We start from the raw sequence: 23093 nt of genomic DNA on the forward strand, positions 1-23093 counted from the left end.
AATGTGGTGGTGTCCCCGAGTGATGTGGTGGTGTCCCCGAGTGATGTGGTGGTGTTGTGGTGTTCCCGAGTGATGTGGTGGAGTGATGTGGTGGTGTCCCCTGAGTGATGTGGTGGTGTCCCAGAGTGATGTGGTGGTGTCCCAGAGTGATGTGGTGGTGTCCCAGAGTGATGTGGTGGTGTCCCAGAGTGATGTGGTGGTGTCCCTGAGTGATGTGGTGGTGTCCCCGAGTAATGTGGTGGTGTCCCCGAGTGATGTGGTGGTGTCCCCGAGTGATGTGGTGGTGTCCCCGAGTGATGTGGTGGTGTCCCCGAGTGATGTGGTGGTGTCCCCGAGTGATGTGGTGGTGTCCCCGAGTGATGTGGTGGTGTCCCCGAGTGATGTGGTGGTGTCCCCGAGTGATGTGGTGGTTTCCCCGAGTGATGTGGTGGTGTCCCCGAGTGATGTGGTGGTGTCCCCGAGTGATGTGGTGGTGTCCCCGAGTGATGTGGTGGTGTCCCCGAGTGATGTGGTGGTACCCCCGAGTGATGTGGTGGTACCCCCGAGTGATGTGGTGGTACCCCCGAGTGATGTGGTGGTGTTCCAGAGTGATGTGGTGGTGTTCCAGAGTGATGTGGTGTTGTTCCAGAGTGATGTGGTGGTGTTCCAGAGTGATGTGGTGGTGTCCCCGAGTGATGTGGTGGTGTCCCCGAGTGATGTGGTGGTGTTGTGGTGTTCCCGAGTGATGTGGTGGAGTGATGTGGTGGTGTCCCCTGAGTGATGTGGTGGTGTCCCAGAGTGATGTGGTGGTGTCCCAGAGTGATGTGGTGGTGTCCCAGAGTGATGTGGTGGTGTCCCAGAGTGATGTGGTGGTGTCCCAGAGTGATGTGGTGGTGTCCCAGAGTGATGTGGTGGTGTCCCCGAGTAATGTGGTGGTGTCCCCGAGTGATGTGGTGGTGTCCCCGAGTGATGTGGTGGTGTCCCCGAGTGATGTGGTGGTGTCCCCGAGTGATGTGGTGGTGTCCCCGAGTGATGTGGTGGTGTCCCCGAGTGATGTGGTGGTGTCCCCGAGTGATGTGGTGGTGTCCCCGAGTGATGTGGTGGTGTCCCCGAGTGATGTGGTGGTGTTCCAGAGTGATGTGGTGGTGTTCCAGAGTGATGTGGTGGTGTCCCCGAGTGATGTGGTGGTGTCCCCGAGTGATGTGGTGGTGTCCCCGAGTATTGTGGTGGTGTCCCCGAGTGATGTGGTGGTGTCCCCGAGTGATGTGGTGGTGTCCCCGAGTATTGTGGTGGTGTCCCCGAGTGATGTGGTGGTGTCCCCGAGTGATGTGGTGGTGTTGTGGTGTTCCCGAGTGATGTGGTGGAGTGATGTGGTGGTGTCCCCTGAGTGATGTGGTGGTGTCCCAGAGTGATGTGGTGGTGTCCCAGAGTGATGTGGTGGTGTCCCAGAGTGATGTGGTGGTGTCCCAGAGTGATGTGGTGGTGTCCCCGAGTGATGTGGTGGTGTCCCCGAGTGATGTGGTGGTGTCCCCGAGTGATGTGGTGGTGTCCCCGAGTGATGTGGTGGTGTCCCCGAGTGATGTGGTGGTGTCCCCGAGTGATGTGGTGGTGCCCCCGAGTGATGTGGTGGTGCCCCCGAGGGAAGTGGTGGTGCCCCCGAGGGATGTGGTGGTGCCCCCGAGGGATGTGGTGGTGCCCCCGAGGGATGTGGTGGTGCCCCCGAGGGATGTGGTGGTGCCCCCGAGGGATGTGGTGGTGCCCCCGAGGGATGTGGTGGTGCCCCCGAGGGATGTGGTGGTGCCCCTGAGGGATGCGGTGGTGTCCCCGAGTGATGTGGTGGTGTCCCCGAGTGATGTGATGGTGTCCCCGAGTGATGTGATGGTGTCCCCGAGTGATGTGATGGTGTCCCCGAGTGATGTGGTGGTGGTCCAGCGTGATGTGGTGGTGTTCCAGCGTGATGTGGTGGAGTGATGTGGTGGTGTCCCCGAGTGATGTGGTGGTGTCCCTGAGTGATGTGGTGGTGTCCCCGAGTGATGTGGTGGTGTCCCCGAGTGATGTGGTGGTGCCCCCGAGTGATGTGGTGGTGTCCCCGAGTGATGAGTGACAATTAATTAATTTAAAAAATGTGGTGGTGTTCCAGCGTGATGTGGTGGAGTGATGTGGTGGTGTCCCCGAGTGATGTGATGGTGTCCCCGGGTGATGTGGTGGTGTCCCCGGGTGATGTGGTGGTGTCCCCGGGTGATGTGGTGGTGTCCCCGGGTGATGTGGCGGTGTCCCCGAGTGATGTGGTGGTGTCCCCGAGTGATGTGGTGGTGTCCCCGAGTGATGTAGTGGTGTCCCCGAGTGATGTAGTGGTGTCCCCGAGTGATGTAGTGGTGTCCCCGAGTGATGTGGTGGTGCCCCCGAGGGATGTGGTGGTGCCCCCGAGGGATGTGGTGGTGCCCCCGAGGGATGTGGTGGTGTCCCCGAGATGTGGTGGTGTTCCAGCGTGATGTGGTGGAGTGATGTGGTGGTGTCCCCGAGTGATGTGGTGGTGTCCCCGTGTGATGTGGTGGTGTCCCCGTGTGATGTGGTGGTGTCCCCGTGTGATGTGGTGGTGTCCCCCAGTGATGTGGTGGTGTCCCCCAGTGATGTGGTGGTGTCCCCGAGTGATGTGGTGGTGTCCCCGAGTGATGTGGTGGTGTCCCCGAGTGATGTGATGGTGTTCCAGAGTGATGTGGTGGTGTTCCAGAGTGATGTGGTGGTGTTCCAGAGTGATGTGGTGGTGTTCCAGAGTGATGTGGTGGTGTCCCAGAGTGATGTAGTGGTGTCCCAGAGTGATGTGGTGGTGTCCCAGAGTGATGTGGTGGTGTCCCAGAGTGATGTGGTGGTGTCCCAGAGTGATGTGGTGGTGTCCCAGAGTGATGCGGTGGTGTCCCAGAGTGATGCGGTGGTGTCCCAGAGTGATGCGGTGGTGTCCCAGAGTGATGCGGTGGTGTCCCAGAGTGATGCGGTGGTGTCCCAGTGATGTGGTGGTGTCCCTGAGTGATGTGGTGGTGTCCTTGAGTGATATGGTGTGTGAGGGTGAGGGTGTGAGGGGGTGTGAGGGTGAGGGGGTGTGAGGGTGAGGGGGTGTGAGGGTAAGGGGGTGATGGTGATGGGGGTATAGGGGTGGGAGTGAGGGGGTGTGAGGGTGAGGGGGTGAGAGGGTTGTGAGGGTGAGGGTTGTGAGGGTTGTGAGGGTGAGGGTTGTGAGGGTGAGGGAGTGAGGGTGTGTGAGGGTCTGAGAGGGTCTGAGAGGGTGAGGAGGGGTGAGGAGGGGTGAGGGTGAGGAGGGGTGAGGGTGAGGGTCCGAAGTAAATGGTGGCAAGGCAGACATCATAAGACAGAGAGAAGAGACTGCGTCGTGACTGCGTTGGTCAGTTTCAGAATCAGGAGGGGCAGAGTCAGCAAAGTCTCTGAGGGATCAATGTGTCTAGAGGCAAGGCATAGCGGATGTAGCATTGCAGCTAGCAAGTCGAGTGTTTTCCAGCTGAGTGTCCCTAGAGAGATGGCAACACAGCAACAGCATTTGAGGAGCAAGGCTGCTGTAAACAAGCACGGTAGGCATTCACTTTCTTCCAGAAACAAGCTCTCGGCATTGCTATGGCGGGGGGGGGGGGGAATGGGCGGCAGCCTTTAAAGTCTGATGCCGAGGCACAGACAAATGGTGGTGCGCGATGTGCACGCAGGGGGCGGGGGAGCGGCAGCCTTTGAAGTCTGATCCTGAGGCACAGACAAATGGTGGTGTGTTATGTGGCTGGCGATAGGAAGCACGCAATGGTATGCGATCCGCAGCCGTTTAGGTAGACTTTTCTTTTACGCTTACTATAATCTCGCCGGAGCAATGCACAAGCGCATTGGCTCAGGTGAGACCTAAAAACACAATACTGAGGAGTGACGATGACAAAGCTACAAAGGTGAGATATGCCTTGCTCTTTAAAGCTTCAGTCTGCGTGAGGCTGGGACAAGTTAACACTGTATTCTATTAGAGGACTTGTCCCCTGGAGGAAGCAGATGGAAAATAGAACGAGTTTTGTAACTTGGTGGAAAAAAAGGCACCCCAGGAGGCGCAGAAGTAAGCAGGCCGTTAAGTGGCTAGAACCTTTTTTATGCCTAAGAAACAAGGGACGTAACACAGATCCTTGTGGCGCAGGGGATGCCCTGCCCTTTAGTCCAACCCCAACCATTCTGGGGCCCCCATTCAGCCCAATGCCAAGAAGCTGTCAGGCCTCTCCTCACATTTTCCAAAGGGGAGGGGGCATCCATTTCAGTTACGCCACAGCACCAAATCATGCATGCGTGGTCATTCCCACGACCGCCCAATACTGAAGTCAGGCGGGCAGAGGGGGTTGTTGTTAGGCAGCCTCTAAAAGCAACAACTGAAAGAGGACGTAGACCTGGTAAAGCAGCTTTCTTACAAAGAGAACTTGTTCCAGGTGTGTTCCAGTACAAATTGCTACCAATTTATACCCTCATCACCTTCATGGTGCGACTTTAACGCAGATACAAGAAAGACCTAGAGACATATATTCAATCAGATACACAATTCCTAGCAAAAAAACAGCTTCAAGTGCTCCCTCCTACCTATGTCCACTCTTTGCCAGTGCATGTTACACGCAAATGTAACATGGAAAGGACTGGCCGTTTTAAAGAAAAATGTTTGAAAATACATTTACAGACAGTTTACAGAGAACTTTCTGGAAAATTCAACACTGCAAACGAGTCATAGTTTTTGATGTTTTCTGGGAGGGATTAATTTCCAGGCAACACACAAAACGTTGATCACATCTTGCAGTAACACATCTCCTTAAACATGTTAACAAATGCTCAGCTACAAGTGAAAAGTAATCTAGGTGAGTCAAATTCCAATGGACACTAGTCCTACCACCCATTGCCCCCTTACCCCCACACGTGAAGCTAGAGTACAACCCGACCAAACGTAGGAAGCCATAATGTCAAAGATCTACTTGACTACTCTCCTCAAAATGTCCTGCCATAACAGCTCAACTGATGTTGCTTCTCAGCACTGAAGGTACTTTGGAGGAACACTTTTAACCGAATCTTATACTAAGAAATTAAGTACTAAAACAATTTGATGATATAGGCTTTTATGGCAGATGATGAGAGATCCTAAAACATCTCTACCAAGCGGCCTTGTACTGTAGATGTGAATAGAGGGTTGATCAAATGACTTAGCTAGAGCTATAAATCTGCTCTGCGCTGTTGTCCTCGATTTTGTTGCTCCAATGCCAGACAGCGAGGCATCTTTGATGGTCAAACCAACTGACATTAAATTCTCTGTGGGGAACAATCTCTTTGCGGAAAGTATTGAATTAAGATTGCGTTTCTTGGTTTCAGAAGTCCACGGCCTTCTGTGATATTACTGGACAAAAATCTTAGCATAAAGAGTTCAGTAAATCAATACATTTTTTGTGAATAATCCTGCCATGTCCACTGATGCTCAGATCATGAGACTCTACGCAAGTTCTCCCTCTTCTAGAAAAGGCAGATGCTGATGAAAATACTCATCAGAAATAAAGTCAATTACCGCGTTATATTCTTCATGGTCAGGTTCTCCTACTTACATAGGACTACCCCAGTCTCCAACTCCTAGCCTTTAATACTAGACTGTGAACTATATAAAACTATGTAAAAAATTGCAAATAAAATCTGTTCTTGCTAGTCCAATGTGGTAACAATTCCTGCTCTCAATTTCTGGAGGAGTTGGAGGAAATGATGCCAGAACAAGGTGCAAAATTCACAAGGGGTAGGTGGCACAAAGGTGATAAGAAGACGTCAAGTTCCTGGTATAAGTTCCTTAAGAAAATCAAACAACCAAACAATATCCCAAGCCTAGAACATCAATGATCGCTTGTTAATAGGACGGAAAGCCTTTACCCACCTAGAAGGTGGCTTGCATCTTTGGGCTTCCAGTGGTATATTTGATCTAAGTGCGAGCTAAAACCCCAAACTACCTCTTTGGGGACTAGAATAAAGATTCCAGACATCCACCAAAGTGTTGTATTACTACCAATGAAGGTTAATTCAATTCATATAGAGGGGACACCATTTTTATGCTGTATACTCACCCTCTAATGAGGCGTAGGTGCCTTCTTCATGGCATGTGAACCTATCTGCATTAAGTGAAAATAAGCCAAATATGAAATAAAGCAAAAACAGCCAGTCAGGATGTAGGTCTGGTCACTAGTGTCTTCAAAGGTAAATCAGTTGACAATCTCTAATGTGGGGTATTTTCTTGCTTCGTCTCACTAGAGTGTTTTTTGGGAGCCAGAAGGTTGACTTTGTGTCACTGCCTTGAGTGCACCTCCTCGGAGTGCCCCCGGCTAACAGGTGACAATTATGGGATATATTGGTCTCGTCACCTGGTAGGCTGTGCAAGGTTTGAATAGATATGGCAAACTCATTAATTATATCTAATGAAGTGGCAAGCATATCTATTATCAACAGAGCCAATCAAATGAGGAAGGAAATGGATGGTTTAGTGGGGTGGCATCTTAAATTGACTAGAGAGATCTAAGCAAGAATTTAACATGGGCAAGTACCACTCGGATACAGCTGGATAAAACCAATTAAAAAAGTAGAAACCTCCAAAGTTTCTCAGGTCTCTGTCCTGAGTCCCACCCTATTTAATGTGTACGTGACCCCCCTAGCTGAAATAATCAGAGGCTATGGGTTCGACACCATCTCGTATGCCGACGACACGCAGTTGATTGTCCCCATTGAGGAGGACATTATGTCAACTCAATCAAAATTTAAAAACTGCATGTCTAGCATCGCGAGCTGGATGAGGAAGAACTTTCTACGGCTCAACGGCTCTAAAATGGAGATATTGCTGTTCGGAGAGGCCGAAAAAATCTGGTCTCCTGATTGGTGGCCTGCTGAGCTGGGAGAGGCCTCCTCCCCTAAAAACTGGGCCAATAAGTCAGCATCAGGATTGATAATAAATTATCAATGGAGAAGCAGGTGAAGACACTGTCAGGCACCTGCTTCAGAACAATGAGGATGCTCAGAAAGATCTTTCCCTGGATCCCTCTCTCAGCAAGAAAAACCCTTATCCAGTCACTTCTGGTGAGTCGACTTGACTACGGTAATTTGTCGTTTTTGGAATACGGGAAGATCTACTATCTAAATACAGGTGGTGCTCTGCGTGGTCTTCAGGTTACTACAGGGGAAAGGCCCTGCTTATCTCAAAAGTAAACTCACCTGGTACCAACCTGTACAACAGCTAAGATCTAGCAACCGTAATTTCTTGCACACTCAAAGAATAAACAGGGCCAAGACGGGGGGAAAAGCCTTCTCCCATCTGGCTCCCAGCTACTGGAACAATCTACCGCAGAACTGGATGGATGGTCCTGTGCTGAGCTATCCACTTATAAGAAACTACTAAAGACCTGGCTGTTCTAGGTGATCCTTACCTAGGAGTACCCATTTCTAGAAGCGCCGAGAGATCCCCTTGGGGATGATTCGTTCACGCTCTATAAATGAGTAAATAAAAAATAAAAATAAATACAAAGGGGCCAAACCTCATCACTTCATTCCTGCTTCGGTCTGCTGCTATGGCTTTCAGATGATTATGATTACCTGTTCATTTCAGCTTGCGTTTTCTGCACATCACTAAGAATTAGGCATTACCTAATCCAATTGAAATTCACTGCCCCAAACTATTACAATGAGACTTGTGCCAAGATTGAGGGATATGTGAATAAAGGGAAATATTATACTGAGGCGCAGCGTTTAGTGATGATGCTAGTGGAATTTAGTTGTTTATATTTTTTAGCTTCTTCATCAATCTGGTCTTAGAAGCTCTCAAGTTAATGAGCTTTTTTACTCCTTAGCAATTCAGAGTGGTTGCAGTAGTGCCTTGTTCGTGTGCCCCTGGAAATGGCCTGACACTGGTTTTTAGACCTGGCTCTCTGGGAGCACAGTATACCTGATAATAAATGTGAGCTATTTATTATCAGGGGCTTAGTAAAGATGGCAGCGAACTAGCAGTTTAGTGAAGCAGAATAGGAGGCCACTTCCGCAGTTCATGCTTAACATCGCAAAAAGATCTAAAGAACCTCTGGTCTACAGAATATCTATTTCACAATGCACATATCACTCAATGCAGTGCTCACACCACCATCTTTTCAATCAATCCTTACTACCACTTACAGCACCCCATCCAATAACATTTAGCCTTCTTCGAGCATTCAACAGCACACTTTAACCACCAACATACAGTCATCATTTCAATCTCACCTCCAAATTGTCATACGCACACAGTATATGTAGACAGAACCCTACCACTTTCATGAGTACAACAATCAACAAATGTCGTAAGCCAAACAAAAGAGTGGCCAAATCAACTACTGTTACACACCACACCAACATAATCCCTATTTACACACAGAGAAAAGCATTGTAAATTTAACAAATCATCACACGAATGACATGGTAATTGATTTTGCTTTGGTATGCATTTATGGATTTTTTAATAGAAGATATTTACCAATTTTAAAAAATGACATGGTAAGAGCAAAAGTTAAATAGTGATGCATATACATAAAGACCACTAAGCCGAGAATAGGATCAACAAGCCCCAATAAATCCAAGCAAGTCCTTTAGAATACCGACATAAGATGCTCCAAGACTCAACTCACTTTACTTCCACAAAAAACTATTTCTAAACTTAAGTCAAATCAACAAAACATTATCTATCAAACAATGGTTCGTCAAGTTCAATGGCCTTCCTAGATTGGCACAACAGAGTGCCAAGATACAGAATATGCTGCGTGCTATAACAATGGTGACTGGCACTACACAAATGTAAAATAACCATCAAAATAACTTCCCTGCATATAAACCTAACAGGTTGAAATTGGGATCTCAATCTAGTTTAAAAAGTAGCTTCAGAAAACCTATTACATTAAGTCTAGAAACATGCAACCACATTAAACCAGTGAACATGTGCTGGAGAAATTAGGCTGTCGACTTTAACCTTGACGTGCCTTGCGGAAAGTTTCTCTGTTTAAACACATAATTAAATGTACATACTTTAAATGACAAACTGCAAAATTACAATGAATACTCTGCAAAACATTAGGAACTGTCAATATTAGGTGGTATGTACAAGGAGTACACTTACTTGTTAAAAAGGTGATTATCCACCTTAATCTTGCTGTAGGCTTTAAAGTCATCAGGCATCAACATGACCGGGACAGGAACATTACTCAACTCATTGATCTGAAAGACAAAGAAAATATACCTTTTAGAATGCTAGTCAACAACTCATTCTACATAATTTCAGACTGCAAGTGTACAGCTCAGAAAGGAAACTTCAGATGAGACAGCATTCAGCTTTAAGTCTCAGTTAAAAATGTTCTCGCTGGAAGCACATGACAATAATGTATGTCTTTGCTGCTTAATTTTTTTACATTTGTACTAAATGTTAGGTACCTTAAAATGTAAGCGTATTCAATTCATGATTCGTATGTCTTGAAAACAAATACCATTCCAGGTGATAAGTGATTGCGAAACAACAAAGATGCATGTCGACACGGAGGCTAAAGCAACTGAACTCAAACATTTGCTATTTTACTGCTGAAAATCAAGCTTATTATTGCTACAATATGGGAAGGAATATTCCCTCTACCATGTTGATGATCATCCCTCTGATGCATCCTGTTCCACATTTATATATGTCCGCCCACGTAGTTACTCATGCAGAACTATATATACATCCAAATATATGCGATGAATTGCAAACCAATTTCATGACAGACAACAATTCAGCCAACATCACCACGTATTTGGACCATATGCTCCACTGTATAAATGACTGCCTGGAAGGAGACAAGACGGACTTTCTCCTAAAAGGAGAAACTGAACTGGACATTGCCTTAAAACTTACACCCTAGCCCAAAAGCTAACAATCTAGGGATATTTTTCAACTCCAACTCTTATGCACACAATTGTTGAGAATATCAATACCCAACTCTACCTAGTTCATAAAATCCTCCCAACACTCCAAACTGACAGTCGTGTTGTCATGTCTCATCTAGACTATTCTAATATTATGTATGTGTGCATTTAGTATTTGTAGAGCCGGAACCAAGCCAAAGCAAACAGCTATGCCTGGTCAAAGTCAAAAAAAATTTTAAGAAATTATTCATGAGGTAGCAGAGTTCTGAACCCAGAACGTAGATCCTTTTCTCTCTAAGTAACTTCTTAGGAGATGACAAAAGTTACATAAGCAGAGCACAAATACACCTCTGCAAAGTGATCACATCAAGCTAAAGTGAGCGCCATCTACTGGCTTCCAGCCACGGTCAAAAATCAAGGTTCGGTGCATGAACCACAAAGATTACTGAGGTAAAGAACTAAATATCTACAGAATAATTGCATATCAAACAGAAATGTCTGCTCATGATCTATCTATAAAGAAGATGAAACATGGAGCTAGATCTCTAGGAGTACAGGGCCACAGACTCTGGAAGAGTCTCAATCGTACCTGTAGATTTTAACCCAACTCCATATGATTCGGTTAACTCTACAAAACTAAACGGTTTAGAGCAGCTTTCTAACTGAACTTCAGACAAATCAAGTGTAGAGACTGAAAAATATCAAACATAAGAATACACCTATTTTCCAAAGCTCCAGCTTCCATCCCTTATCAGTATCTCTCTCGAGTGCTCTAAATTAAAATGAGCCTTTGTTTACGAAATTCAACTTCTCGTAGATCATAAAGCCATTTTGAAAAGTGAACGCAAATTTAAGCACACTACGATGGTCAAGAAAAGCAACAAAAACAAGCACTGGCGTTGCCAATAGGTCTCGCAGTAGGAAAGTTGGAGCTATTGGTTTTGTAAATGACAAAGCCCTTTATGTTTTTAAAATGAAAACAAAAATAAAAGGCATTGTTATTTGCAATTGTAATAGCTCCAACTTACCTACTGCGAGACCTATTGGCAACGCCAGTGCTTGTTATTGCTGGTGCTATTGATATACCAAAGTCAATTCGTCATTGGCAGAGAGCTGTGGCTCACGAGACTATAAGGGTCTGTACAAGTGCCGCACTGTTTACTGGTGGCCGAGATCTCGAGCTCCGTGAACAGCACTTGGCTGTCTGTAGAGGACCGGGCACATCACCCAGAGCTGTGGCACGCGGCGCAGAGGCCTACACCTGACGCCCAGCCCGCCATTGGTGACGGAATGTTTGTGATTTCATGAGGAAACCTTATGTACCATAGCAAAAAAAGGTTGTAGGATTAAAACAAATAACCTTTGGATCTTGTTTTTATTTTTATTAATTAAATGCTTCCGAGTCCACCATGGGCAATACATAAGTGAAGTCATATTCGAGGTTATTTTCATGGAGAATTCCGTTTTTTTGTCCTTAATCTGCAAACATGCATGTGCTTTTTATTTTACCTTTCCCTGGACAGTCGTGAATAAGTTTGATAATTAAACAGTGCCACCCGCTCGTCAACTCTGCATTTCGTTCCGTGTGCTCTCCGACTGTTCTTTTGGGTGTCTTTTAGGATGCCTCAGTTTAATCAGAGCGGTACAAAAGGGGGTGGTGATGGACGGAGCATCTGAATCAATCAAACACTGGGGTGGCAGAGTGGGCTAAAGAACGGTGATGCAACACATGATTGGAGGTAGGAGGAGTAGAGTGTGCGTGTGTGTGTGTGGGGGGGGGAGGGGGGGGGGGGGACACGACGTGAAGGGTGGAAGCAACAGGGTTGACCAGAAGCTACACGGATGGCATGTGTGGAAAGGGAAGAAGCAGAGGGCCTCATGCCCAGTAGTCCGAACAAGAAGTGTGTGTTTCAGTCGAACAAGTTTAAACAAGAAGGAGTGGGCGAGAAGGGAGGGGGGGAATGGCAGCAGCAGATGATTAAAGCTGATGAAAAGGGAGGGGGAGGAGGGAGTGCGATGCGAGCAGCAGCAGGGAAGGGGCGGAGAGGAGGCTCTGATGGAGAGCGACGCAACCACGACCATAGAAGCCCTGCAATATAAAATAATGAATCACGGAAAGCAGGATGTAAGGCTGTGACTTTGAGTGTTTGAAAGTGAACTCTACAGTTCTGGGTGGGCAGCTCCGAGAATTACGAACAGGGTACATAAACACATGAATACCAATGGTGTGACTTAACGTACACACAAACAACCCTTTGGCTGCAAGGGTGCACCCCGGAATTAACAGATATAAGATGTGAATAGAGCACCCTCCTCAAGTACTATACCCAATTATGCTCAAACAGTGATGCTCACAAAACACTAGACCCGTTTTTTCACTGTTGAAATCCTTAAATAATTCCCACCAGCATAGACTATTAGAGCGAAAGGGAGAAAGAACGCGAGCCAGTAAGACAAATTGGGAGAGTAAACAAACGATGCGCGCTCTGTGCTGGGTGAGGGGGAGGGCCATTAGCCTGTAAGAACTCTGGGCGAGATCAAAGGAAGGGTGGGAGGGACATTGGCGAGCGAGGGGTGAGGGGGTGCAGCCTGGTGAGCTGAAGTGACAGCAGAGAAAACACAGATGCAAGATTTACAAAAGCCAAACATTATAACAATCTGGGAATACTCGTTCTCAAGTGCGTTGCAGCTATCACGGACTGCATTTGTGCTGAAAGAACTGTTCTACTATGGTTACACATAACACATGATTTACAAATATATCTGTATATTGTACATGGTGGGCCACTTGCGAGATCAAAAGATGCTTTAAAGACGAGCAGCGAAATTGATTTATGCCCGGTTTCAGTAACATTCAGCTATTGCAGACACGAAAGTTAAAGTGCGGCTTTATATACAGACACAACATTGGTGGGCCACTTGCGAGTTCAAAAGATGCTTTAAAGACGAGCAGCAAAATTGATTGGCCTAAGGGCATGTTGTGTCAGAGGTGGGAGGTGTCTGGAAGCGGCACTGTTACTAAATGACGGAGGTGTGATGTCTGGCAGGGAACAGATGGCCTGGCCGTGAAGCAGGGGGCGGGGCAGCGCTGGGGAAGCCTGTGGGAGGGCGATTGATGCCTTTGATGTGGGGAGGGAGGAGAGCCTTTTGCGAGCCTTGTGCAGGAGAAATGCATGCTGCCGATGCGCGTGCTTGTTTGCTGATTGGCCTAAGGGCATGTTGTGTCAGAGGTGGGAGGTGTCTGGAAGCGGCACTGTTACTAAATGACGGAGGTGTGAGAGGTCTGGCAGGGAACAGATGGCCTGGCCGTGAAGCAGGGGGCGGGGCAGCGCTGGGGAAGCCTGTGGGAGGGCGATTGATGCCTTTGATGTGGGGAGGGAGGAGAGCCTTTTGCGAGCCTTGTGCAGGAGAAATACATGCTGCCGGTGCGCGTGCTTGTTTGCTCACGTGATTCACGTGAACTTCATGAAAACCGCGGCTGAAAGCCCTTGGTTTGACGAGGATTTTGCCGACATGAATTCTCGCTCCGCTCAATGCGCTTGCGCGCATCGATAGGTCGCGAGACCTAAAAAACAATTCGATGACGTCAAGGTAAGTCCTACATAGAGCAGCTGTAACAATATCTTGCAACAATGAGGGGGGAAAAGGCTTCTTTGCTTAAAAAAAAGGTACAGGGTTGATTTGTGAGGCTGCCATCTTCAGATGTTTGACGTTTGGCTAAGTATCATTCAAAACACGTCAAAACATTAGCTAGAGCACCTCAAAACGTATTCTTAATCTCTGAAGAGGACACCCTCTTCTTTACTCAAAAGGTTATAATGACAAGCTGTCCTTTTAGGCCTACTTTGAAAAGGTTAGCAACATGCAGTGCTTTTACCCTGAGTAAGCTAATGACTGAATAAAGAAGGCAATCTAACTGAGTCTTATCTCAATTTTAATTGTATGGACCACATGGTCCTTTGTAAATCAAGACGTTCTTTGTTTTGGGACAGTTCATTCTTTCTTTCTGCTCTTTTGTCTTTTTACTGGACACAATTCTGTTTTTTCAGTGAGTGGGCAACCGATGATGATGTACGTGGGCATACTGATGAGAACCTGCCGGTAGCCTTCCTGGTGTTGCGTACGTGAGGTGCCTCACTTATTTTGTGTAAGTGTTCTTCACTCCGATGTTTTGGGGAAGGATATATATTTGTGGATTGACTGACTGCAGTTCATTTTTAAGACATTTGAATTGGGGGTTCTAGGAGTGGATTAAACTGGACATTTTGCCAGATATTGGCTGGATGTAGATATCCCCACGTCAGAAACCTGTCCTGAGTTAAAAAAAAATATTTACTCTCTTTAATAGCTAGGCCTTTATTGTATTGCTGAGTGGAGGGCGGCCTGGTGTGTTTTTCCCTCTAAAGCTCATTGTTGTGAAGAGGCTATAGATACAACCTGGTCGGCTACACTCCTACTTTCCGTAGCTATTTTCTTCATCTTTTTTGCTTTATTATTCATTTGTCACAGTCACAAGGCTTTGAGCCCAAGCCATTTACATAGGCCCTGCAATTCCTCTTTGCAAAAAAGCCAATCTCGGGTCCAGACGACGTTAGTAGTTTAAGACCTACAGATAGCCTTCCACTTTTGACAAATTACTGGTCAACATTCTTACCTTGCACCTAAACTAGCATTTCGATATAGGAAGTCCTCTTGAAGTTTGGCAGTCAGGCGCATGCCCTCTTAATGGCATGGAAAGCACCATATTTGTAGTTGTAGACAACTGCTAGGACTAGGAATCTGCAGCAGTTTTAGAGCTTCTAAACTCCTTAGTTGCATACAGAACTGCTTGCTATTCTGGTGCAAGTGACACTGAAACAATCTGCTTTATCAAACTCAACCGCAGTTCTTGTGGTTGTTCAGTGCTCACAGATTCTTGAAATTCTCCAAGGATTCTCTTCATGTTCAGATGTAGAGGTCCACGCCATTCAGTAACATGGAACTTCAAGCTGCCTAGTCATTGACTCCAAACTTCACTGCTGGGTACCCTAAGATCAACTTCCTCCCCCTGCATGTCACCCATCTCTCAGCAGCCCTTTGGTGTGCGTTGGCATCCTTTGCAACGGCTGTGAATGACAAATTAACCTAACTGACTGTATGCATAACCAGTCTGACTGCATGCCAAGTCGGACTGACTGCATGCAAAGTCTGGCTGACTGTAGCAGAGTGCAATCAAGTATTGTCCAATCCAAGAAGCTTTAATTGGGGGGGCATGGGAATTGTACCGGAGGGCTTTAGGTTATGTTAACTCTATTCATGGTTTTGTCACCAAATATTCGTGTTGCTGGGGGGAAATACAGTACAGAATATTTAAGACAACCCACTAGCTACTGAATAGAGACTGCATAACTTTAAATGATGTAATCTGTCTGTAATCTAGAAAGTTATGTCTGGAAAGCTAGCCACCTTGAATGGCAGAATTTGTAGTTGAAAGTCTGAAGCCGATTCAAAATGACTGGCAGTGATGAAATGTCCTAGTCAGAAGCAATTTTATAGATTGGTAGAATGATCGATGTTTAACTTATTTCTCATCAGCATACTAAAGTAACAATCTTTTCCACAGGTGAGACCACATTCCAGAGCAGTTTAAATACTTTGTATTCACATGGATTGTGCTGTATTCGACAGATACTGAAGTAGTGGGGGACTTTAGAATTTACAGAGCACCTGCTCAGAACTATGGTTACCTGCTGCTATTGCCTATGGGTCTGCACGTGTGCCTCCAGGGTCTGCAGGTTTAACTGTCCAAAGCATATGCATCTCCTGGAGTTGGGGTTGCACCACTTCCAAAAATGGATGATGCATGGCGTGCTGGCCCAGACAGCTAGAATGGGGAAGATGAGAAAACAAAGTTGAATTTGGTCATTGGAGATTCTTGCACTTTCGTTCTGAATCCCTTGCCCAGCTGAGAACTCAGAGTTTAGAGAATAAACTCATAACTGAAGTGCTATGTCTGATATTGTGGAAACCCAAGGTTGAGAAATCCATGGAGGCAAACAGAAGTAAAATAGACTGATAAAGAAATAACCCTGATAGATTGTGGAAGTCTCGTTGATTTTCAAGCAGCCCTGGAAATATAGACCCTTCTAGAGAAGGGAATTTGTGTTTGCAAGACACATGGTAAAATACCGTTAAAAATAACTATAACTTGATTGACAATTTTCATACCATGAATCGAAGAATACTAGAAACAAATACAGTATTTACCTAAGAACAACTACATTCAGCTTTTGAACTACAACCTGCACTACTCCATCAGAATGCTACACTAATTCCTCTTTCGTAATCTGGGAAATAATCTGGCATAATCAACCATTGCTATCAAAACCTCCTGATTTTCCCTGCACATTTTGTTTAGTGACATCTGCCTCTATCCAAAGAGGGATGAGTCTCATTTGGAAATACCATTAATAACCAGGACTGAACAACTTAAATGTATCTTTTTATTCTTGTTCTAAGGGGCATATTCACTGGTACCCCTTCAAAGTATGTTTGATAAATTATGTCTTTAGGATTTCTATCAGGTGTATACTATACCAGGAAGCAGGAGTTTTAATATTCTGTAAGTGCATCCTTACACAAGAGAAGGTGACATGCTAAAGAGGGGTTTTGTAACTCATCAGCACTAAAGGAAACCTACACTGGCTCATATGATATGCCTTTCATGCACCTTTACATACAAAAAGCACCAGATTTTGGTATCTTACACGTGCCAGAGGTGGCTTGGATTACTTGGAAATTCATGGGTTGCTTGGATTACTTGGAAATTCATGGGTTGCAAGTTAATAACATGATCTGCTCTTATTATCAACAATCACGATCAGCGTGACTAATATGCCATTTTGGGTTTTAATGAGCCTTGGTAATTAAGGTATCCATTGTCTAAATTTGAATTTTTGTAGTGCAATCTGGGCAGTACAGAATATAGTAAATTATGTAAAGAAAAGTATTACATTTATTTTCCTATCACTTGGCAAGGTCAAACAGGTCTAGAACGTGGAGCACCATAATTCCACCCGATATTTCTGCACAATGCACATGGTAGATAGAGAAATGCAGCTGAACTGAATATGCTATGAAAAACAGTATGTGCCTTGCTTAATGCAAGAAAAATTAAACCGTAGCCGATTCGCCCATTACCTCCTATTATCTTTAAGACTTCTTGTGCTGTCCTTGAGCCATGTTCCAGTTGTCAAGAATTACTCATGTTACAAACTCTATGACTGAAGCATTATTTTTCTTAATCCCTTATTGTGGTTCCTACCTTCTGATGTCTGTTCTTAACACCCATCTTAGAATATTCACAGAGATTCTAATCATCTGTTTTCGCATGCAAATACCAGGGTTAATCCATCCAGGTCAGTCTGTCTTTATACGTGTGAGTTAAGCAGGATAACGAAAATATTAGCTTAAGCATTGTAGATAACTTCAAAAAGATTGGCACTACTATCCATGGATGCCAGAAAGGCATTAGACCATGTAAAGAGGATGTTCATAGTTTTCAGCACGTGATTCATGGTGGTGTATGGAACTGAACTGCCAAATATCCAAACCACTTTCAATTAGCAGACTGAGTAGAGTAGGGTACCAGATTTCCCCATTATTATTAGGCCTTCTTACAGAGACTTTAACATAGTTTCCAAGCATTAATCCTTACCTATGCATTGAAAAGTATTTGGCTATGTCCTGCTACATCCTACAAACCCTGATTTCAAAAGCTCAACTGCAGATTCACTTCCTAAATTATTTAATAATTTATCTACTTTATACGCTTTGTGTTAAAACCGATATGAATTTTTAAAGCTTTAAGTAGAAATAGCACCAAAAGCACAAAATGGCAATGAAAACAGTTGCAGCAGACCAGGAGCTAACTGCAATTAGAGGCTGACCATGATGGAATGAAGGTCAGATATACCAATCAGGTTTGTCCTAGTCAAAGACTGCCTTTTGCCTTCTATGCAACCACAGGTTTACATTTCTAAAGTTCTCCGGAACCTCAAGGGATGTCCTTAGAGGCTTACGAGGTGTCAGGCAGAGGCCAACATTTGGGTCCAGTTCCCACTGGTCAGCAGAGTGCTTCCATGAAAAGTCCTCTTGTGGCTTGATACGGCCCTTTAGCTTACAAAATCGGTAGGCCAACTGGCGTTTGGCGTCTACTACTTGGCACAAGGGCACAGACAGCAGGTTCAGTACTTTTCTGACTTTTCACATGTAAAGAAAGTTCTGAAGAGGGTGTCTGGAGATGCCCCACACGAGCTACTGAGTGCGGTAACTCCAGGCCCCTCCCTAACAAATGGGGTGAGGCACAACATAATGTTGAGTCCATTATTATAACACCTTATTTGTGTGTCCTCCCTTCATCTGGTTATTTTCCAACCATCACTTGGTCTACAGGTAGAGTTGACTGCTGTTGTGGAAGACATTTTCCACAACCTCTGGTGTTGTGCAACCTGCCCAATACATCACCATGCCTCGCACTGGATTCTTCCAATACTTTAAACTATAGGTATCTCATTTGCTATAAGCTCTTCCAACATCACATTCCACTCCATTTTTTCGCAGACCTCTATATTCCTCTCTTTGTAACTCTATACTTTCCGCTCTGCCACATCTAACAATCTCATTAAACCAGTCTGACGCTGCTGCTACAAGTGTATATACATAACCAGCCATCTATTGGAGCAGGTGAGGACATCAGTAATATTACTTTTAATTTATAATGCACCATACCAGCCATGCTAGCAGACATACTGACATTAGCCATATCTAATAGGCATGACATCGATAAAGGATTTTTTAATTAAAAATAATTGCCAAGGTATTTAGGTGCAAATGTATTTTTCCATCAGTGTACTATGTTGTGGTAGGCTATGCTAAGCGACAAAAAAAAATCCTCATATAGCCAGGTCACAGAGACTATTTGTGATCCTTTGGAAACCATGGAATTAACTGAACGCAAATCAAGTTGTGAAAAATCTTAATGAATCACAATTCATTGAAATCTTTTGGCAACGCTGCTTATGATCCTGGATGGCCTAAAAGAGAGTATTACCAATTGCTTTGTGGAACTAAGCAAAACAATGTATTTTAATTACTTGTATTAGTATAATGGCATTGGGTCATATCTTATCGAACAAAGCAACATCAGTGTGACTGTATGCATCAAAGTAATGAGAATTGAGACTGACTCTTAAGAGCAGCATATAAAAATGATCTCACAGAAAATCATCAGTTGTTGACCACAACATCAGCATTATAGTGATTCATTTTCCCAACCATCAAGTGAAAATAGTTATGTTCTTATTCCTTGAAACGTGGCTCCAAAGTCCTCAAAAAATTAGGATTTTCTTCATCCTTATAGAATCTTTTGGGAAGAAAGCCAAGAAATCTAGAAGCATGCTCTTTCAGACATTGTCATTCTTCCTCAATACTGTTGCCATTCTTCTTCCAATGGCTTCCAAGGCCTTGCCCTCACCTTTCACAGCGTGAACTACAACCTGCTTGTAGGCCATTTTCTGCAGCTCTCAGCACTGCCGTGTATCCTTTTCTATTCCAGCAATATCTTTCTATCTTTCTACTACAAGTGTAAAGAAGGTTTTGAGTAGTGTCTCCAAAAGAGAGAGGGGATGTGGTAATGTTGATGGAAAGGTTGAGGAAAGAGTATCTCTTATGGTACAAATGAGGAGGGTGTGAAGGGCACTTTGAGTTAGCAAGACTATGTGTGGTGACTATCTGGTTACATGACTGTCTTCAGAAAAGTTGGTGACCCACTCTTTGGATTGCCTTTTGGTTGAGTTGACCATTTTATTTGGTCATTCGCATTATTGGACGTGTTCTTTATCTAAAACGTTTTTCTCCATTTGTGACATCTTGTATTTTTCACCATTTATTTTTAAAATAAAGCCATTGTTCATAAACTTCATGGTTGTGTACAAAGGAAATTTATATTCTATAGCTTTGCTCCTGATAGATACTCTGACAGGTTCCAGCATGATGTCAAGCTGAATGCCTGGTTGAGTTCTCCAAAGCTTCAGCTACTCTTGGCCGCTTGGGGACACCACTCTTTGTGCTGCGCTGCTAATAAAATGACCCCTATTTACCTCAAGAGGCCTGGCGGATTCACTTTGGTGATCCATTAAAAACATGCTTTGTTTCACTTCATACATGACAGTTATGATCTTTAAATGTTCACCTCACTTTGATCCCTGTAATAGGTCGACTGAGACACCTCAACTGCAGACACCTTTAGGTCTAATATCACACATGGTATCACGCTTGTCACACAAGAACAGCATGTTCTGACTCCTAATCTGTTTACAGAAGAGCTAGTGAGGTGTGCCATCCTTACACCTTCTAACATGTATGACTGTAGCTAGTGTGCGGTCGAATCTATGCAGAATGCACATGGTGCTCCGTGGTTGAGCACTTAGAGCGGATCAAAACTTTTTGGGTTACGGATCCGAAATTAGCAGAAGCGTGACACTGTGCGAGTTCCTTTCCAGGCATGTCTCTGGCTCAGCCTTCCCTCCTCTCTCAAGCGAGAGTGCGGCGGTGCTCGGCGACGAGGGGGCTATACTCTAATTTCACTCCTAACCTCAAACCAGGAGAGGATGGGCCCAGCCGCCGAAAGGGTTCAAAAGATGTAATCTATTCAACCTTTCAGAAAAGGTGCCTTCGGGGGTCCAAGTGAAGTATACAACAACCTTCTCTAGGACGGCCGATAACAGAGAGCCGTCACAGGCGTTCAAAGCACGGATGGCAAGAATTGGGTCCGTAAATGGAAGCAATGTGAAGAGAGCATTTTCAAGCGACGTCAAGAAGAGTTCTAACACTGAAGAAATAATAAATGTTTGGAATAGCCCACTGGGTAAGGTGGTAGCGCAATGACTGAGTATGTTAATGTAGCAATTAGATGCTTTCTTGGGGGGGGGGGGGGGGGGGGGGGGGGGCGTATTGTGAGAGTCGCGCATCAATGTTCTGAATGGCCCTTTCTCCTTCTCAGCGGCTCCTGTGTTCTCTCTCCTGCTCGTCCTGTTCAAGATTCATTGTAGCACATTAAACGTCAAATAACGCCCAGCGGTGGCTTGGTCTAAAGCGCGATGAATGGCTTCATATACATTTATACGTGGCACAAGGTTGGTCCCTCTCTAGAAGTCAGTGGGTACAACCTGATGTTAAATAAAGCTCTTTCAATGTATTTACAAGGGGGGAAAGTTCAGGGTTCTTTGAACAGAGTTGGTGCATTGATGCAGTGCTAAAGCAAAAAACGTGTGTAAACTGCAACAGGCGGCACCACACGTAATGATATGCTTTTAATAAAGGTCAGCCTGTGGCATAGTCGACATTAGCCTTTGACCTTTCTTATAGTCTCACTCTGAACACACGAAAAAGGGAACCAGTCTAAACAAGAGCGGCAGCGAAAGTGATAATAGATGGCCGATTGAGAGGACGATTGCTCCATATGGTAATCCGAGACTGGAATGCAGCCTGCCCTCCATCTGGCAACCTGCATGCCGCCATTGAAAATTTAAAACAGCTGGCACAAACAGCTCGCTCCTGAGCACCCTAGGCCAGAGGAGTGAGTAGGCAGGATATGCCCCCGACTTGGGCCAATTGCGTGCTGTCTTTCTTAAAAAGATGCATGCAAAGGCCAATAGCGGGTGAAAAAAAAAAGTACAAGCACCATCATATGTTCCTAGTCCCTTACTAAAAGCCTCGCAGAGCAGCAAATACGTGCCGGTTCAGACAAGACCAAAAAAAGGAGACCATGATTCACAGGCTAATTACAGGCCCATCTCCTTGCAAGATTCTCGATTGAGGTTGTGGCCCGTATAATTTTAAGTAGACTCCAAAGTTGGGGGGATGCTAACTACATCTTTTCTAACTTTCAATATGGTTAGGGGACTATAGACCGAGCCATCAAATTAAACCTGATCATGAGCAAATATAAAAACAAAAACAACAGTTGATGGACAGAATGCAGAACAATGTCATACATTCACCCCAGTACAGAGATCTGGGCCTAAATCCATCGTTTTTTTGCACTCCACACCACCCCAGTTCAGACATGGCCATATGCAATAGCCTTGACCCTGTGCCTCATGGGAACAGTCCAGCCCGAACTGCCAAACCATGTCTTTCCTGGACCGGAATCAAGAATCCTGGGACCGGTTTCTGGCTATCAGCCGTCTTCAGCCAGGATAGCTGGACTCCAGTGGTGTGGAGAGCATGGGATTCACGTCTGAGCATACCCATCCCACTCGGGGTCACAAATGCAAAAACAACAGTTGATGGACAGAATGCAGAACAATGTCATACATTCACCCCAGTACAGAGATCTGGGCCTAAATCCATCGTTTGTTGCACTCCACACCACCCCAGTTCAGACATGGCCATATGCAAATCAGCCTTGACCCTGTGCCTCATGGGAACAGTTCAGCCTGAACTGCCAAGCCATGTCTTTCCTGGACCAGAATCAAGCATCCTAGGACTGGTTTCTGGCTATCAGCCGTCTTCAGCCAGGATAGCTTGACTCCAGTGGTGTGGAGAGCATGGGACTCATGTCTGAGCATACCCATCCCACTCGGGGTCACAAATGCAAAAACAACAGTGGATAGACAGAATGCAAAACAATGTCATACATTCACCCCAGTATAGAGATCTGGGTCTAAATCCATCGTTTTTTTGCACTCCACAACACCCCAGTTCAGACATGGCCATATAAAAAACGATGGATTTAGGCCCAGATCTCTGTACTGGGGTGAATGTATGACATTGTTCTGCATTCTGTCCATCAATAATTGTTTTTGCATTTGTCACCCCGAGTGGGATGGGTATGCTCAGACCAGTCCCATGCTCTCCACACCACTGGAGTCATGCTATCTTTGCTGAAGAAAGCTGATAGCCAGAAACCGGTCCTAGGATGCTTGATTCCGGTCCAGGAAAGACATGGCTTGGCAGTTCGGGCTGGACTGTTCCCATGAGGCACAGGGTCAAGGCTGATTTGCATATGGCCATGTCTGAAATGGGGTGGTGTGGAGTGCAAAACAACAATGGATTTAGGCCCAGATCTCTGTACTGGGGTGAATGTATGACATTGTTCTGCATTCTGTCCATCAATTGTTGTTTTT

The 23093-nt window shown here is 45.3% G+C and overlaps 1 protein-coding gene across 1 annotated transcript in view; it reads right to left on the reverse strand.

The window, feature by feature from the left end:
- PIP4K2B (phosphatidylinositol-5-phosphate 4-kinase type 2 beta) overlaps positions 1–23093 on the reverse strand; it is a 645829-nt gene that overhangs the window by 447832 nt on the left and 174904 nt on the right. The window contains exon 2 of the mRNA XM_086924326.1: positions 9149–9246. Within this exon, the coding sequence (XP_086780452.1) occupies positions 9149–9246 (98 nt within the window). The remainder of the gene's footprint in view (positions 1–9148; positions 9247–23093) is intronic.

The sequence above is a fragment of the Lissotriton vulgaris genome, chromosome 5 (genome assembly GCF_964263255.1).
Source record: "Lissotriton vulgaris chromosome 5, aLisVul1.2, whole genome shotgun sequence".
Taxonomy (NCBI): Eukaryota; Metazoa; Chordata; class Amphibia; order Caudata; family Salamandridae; genus Lissotriton; species Lissotriton vulgaris.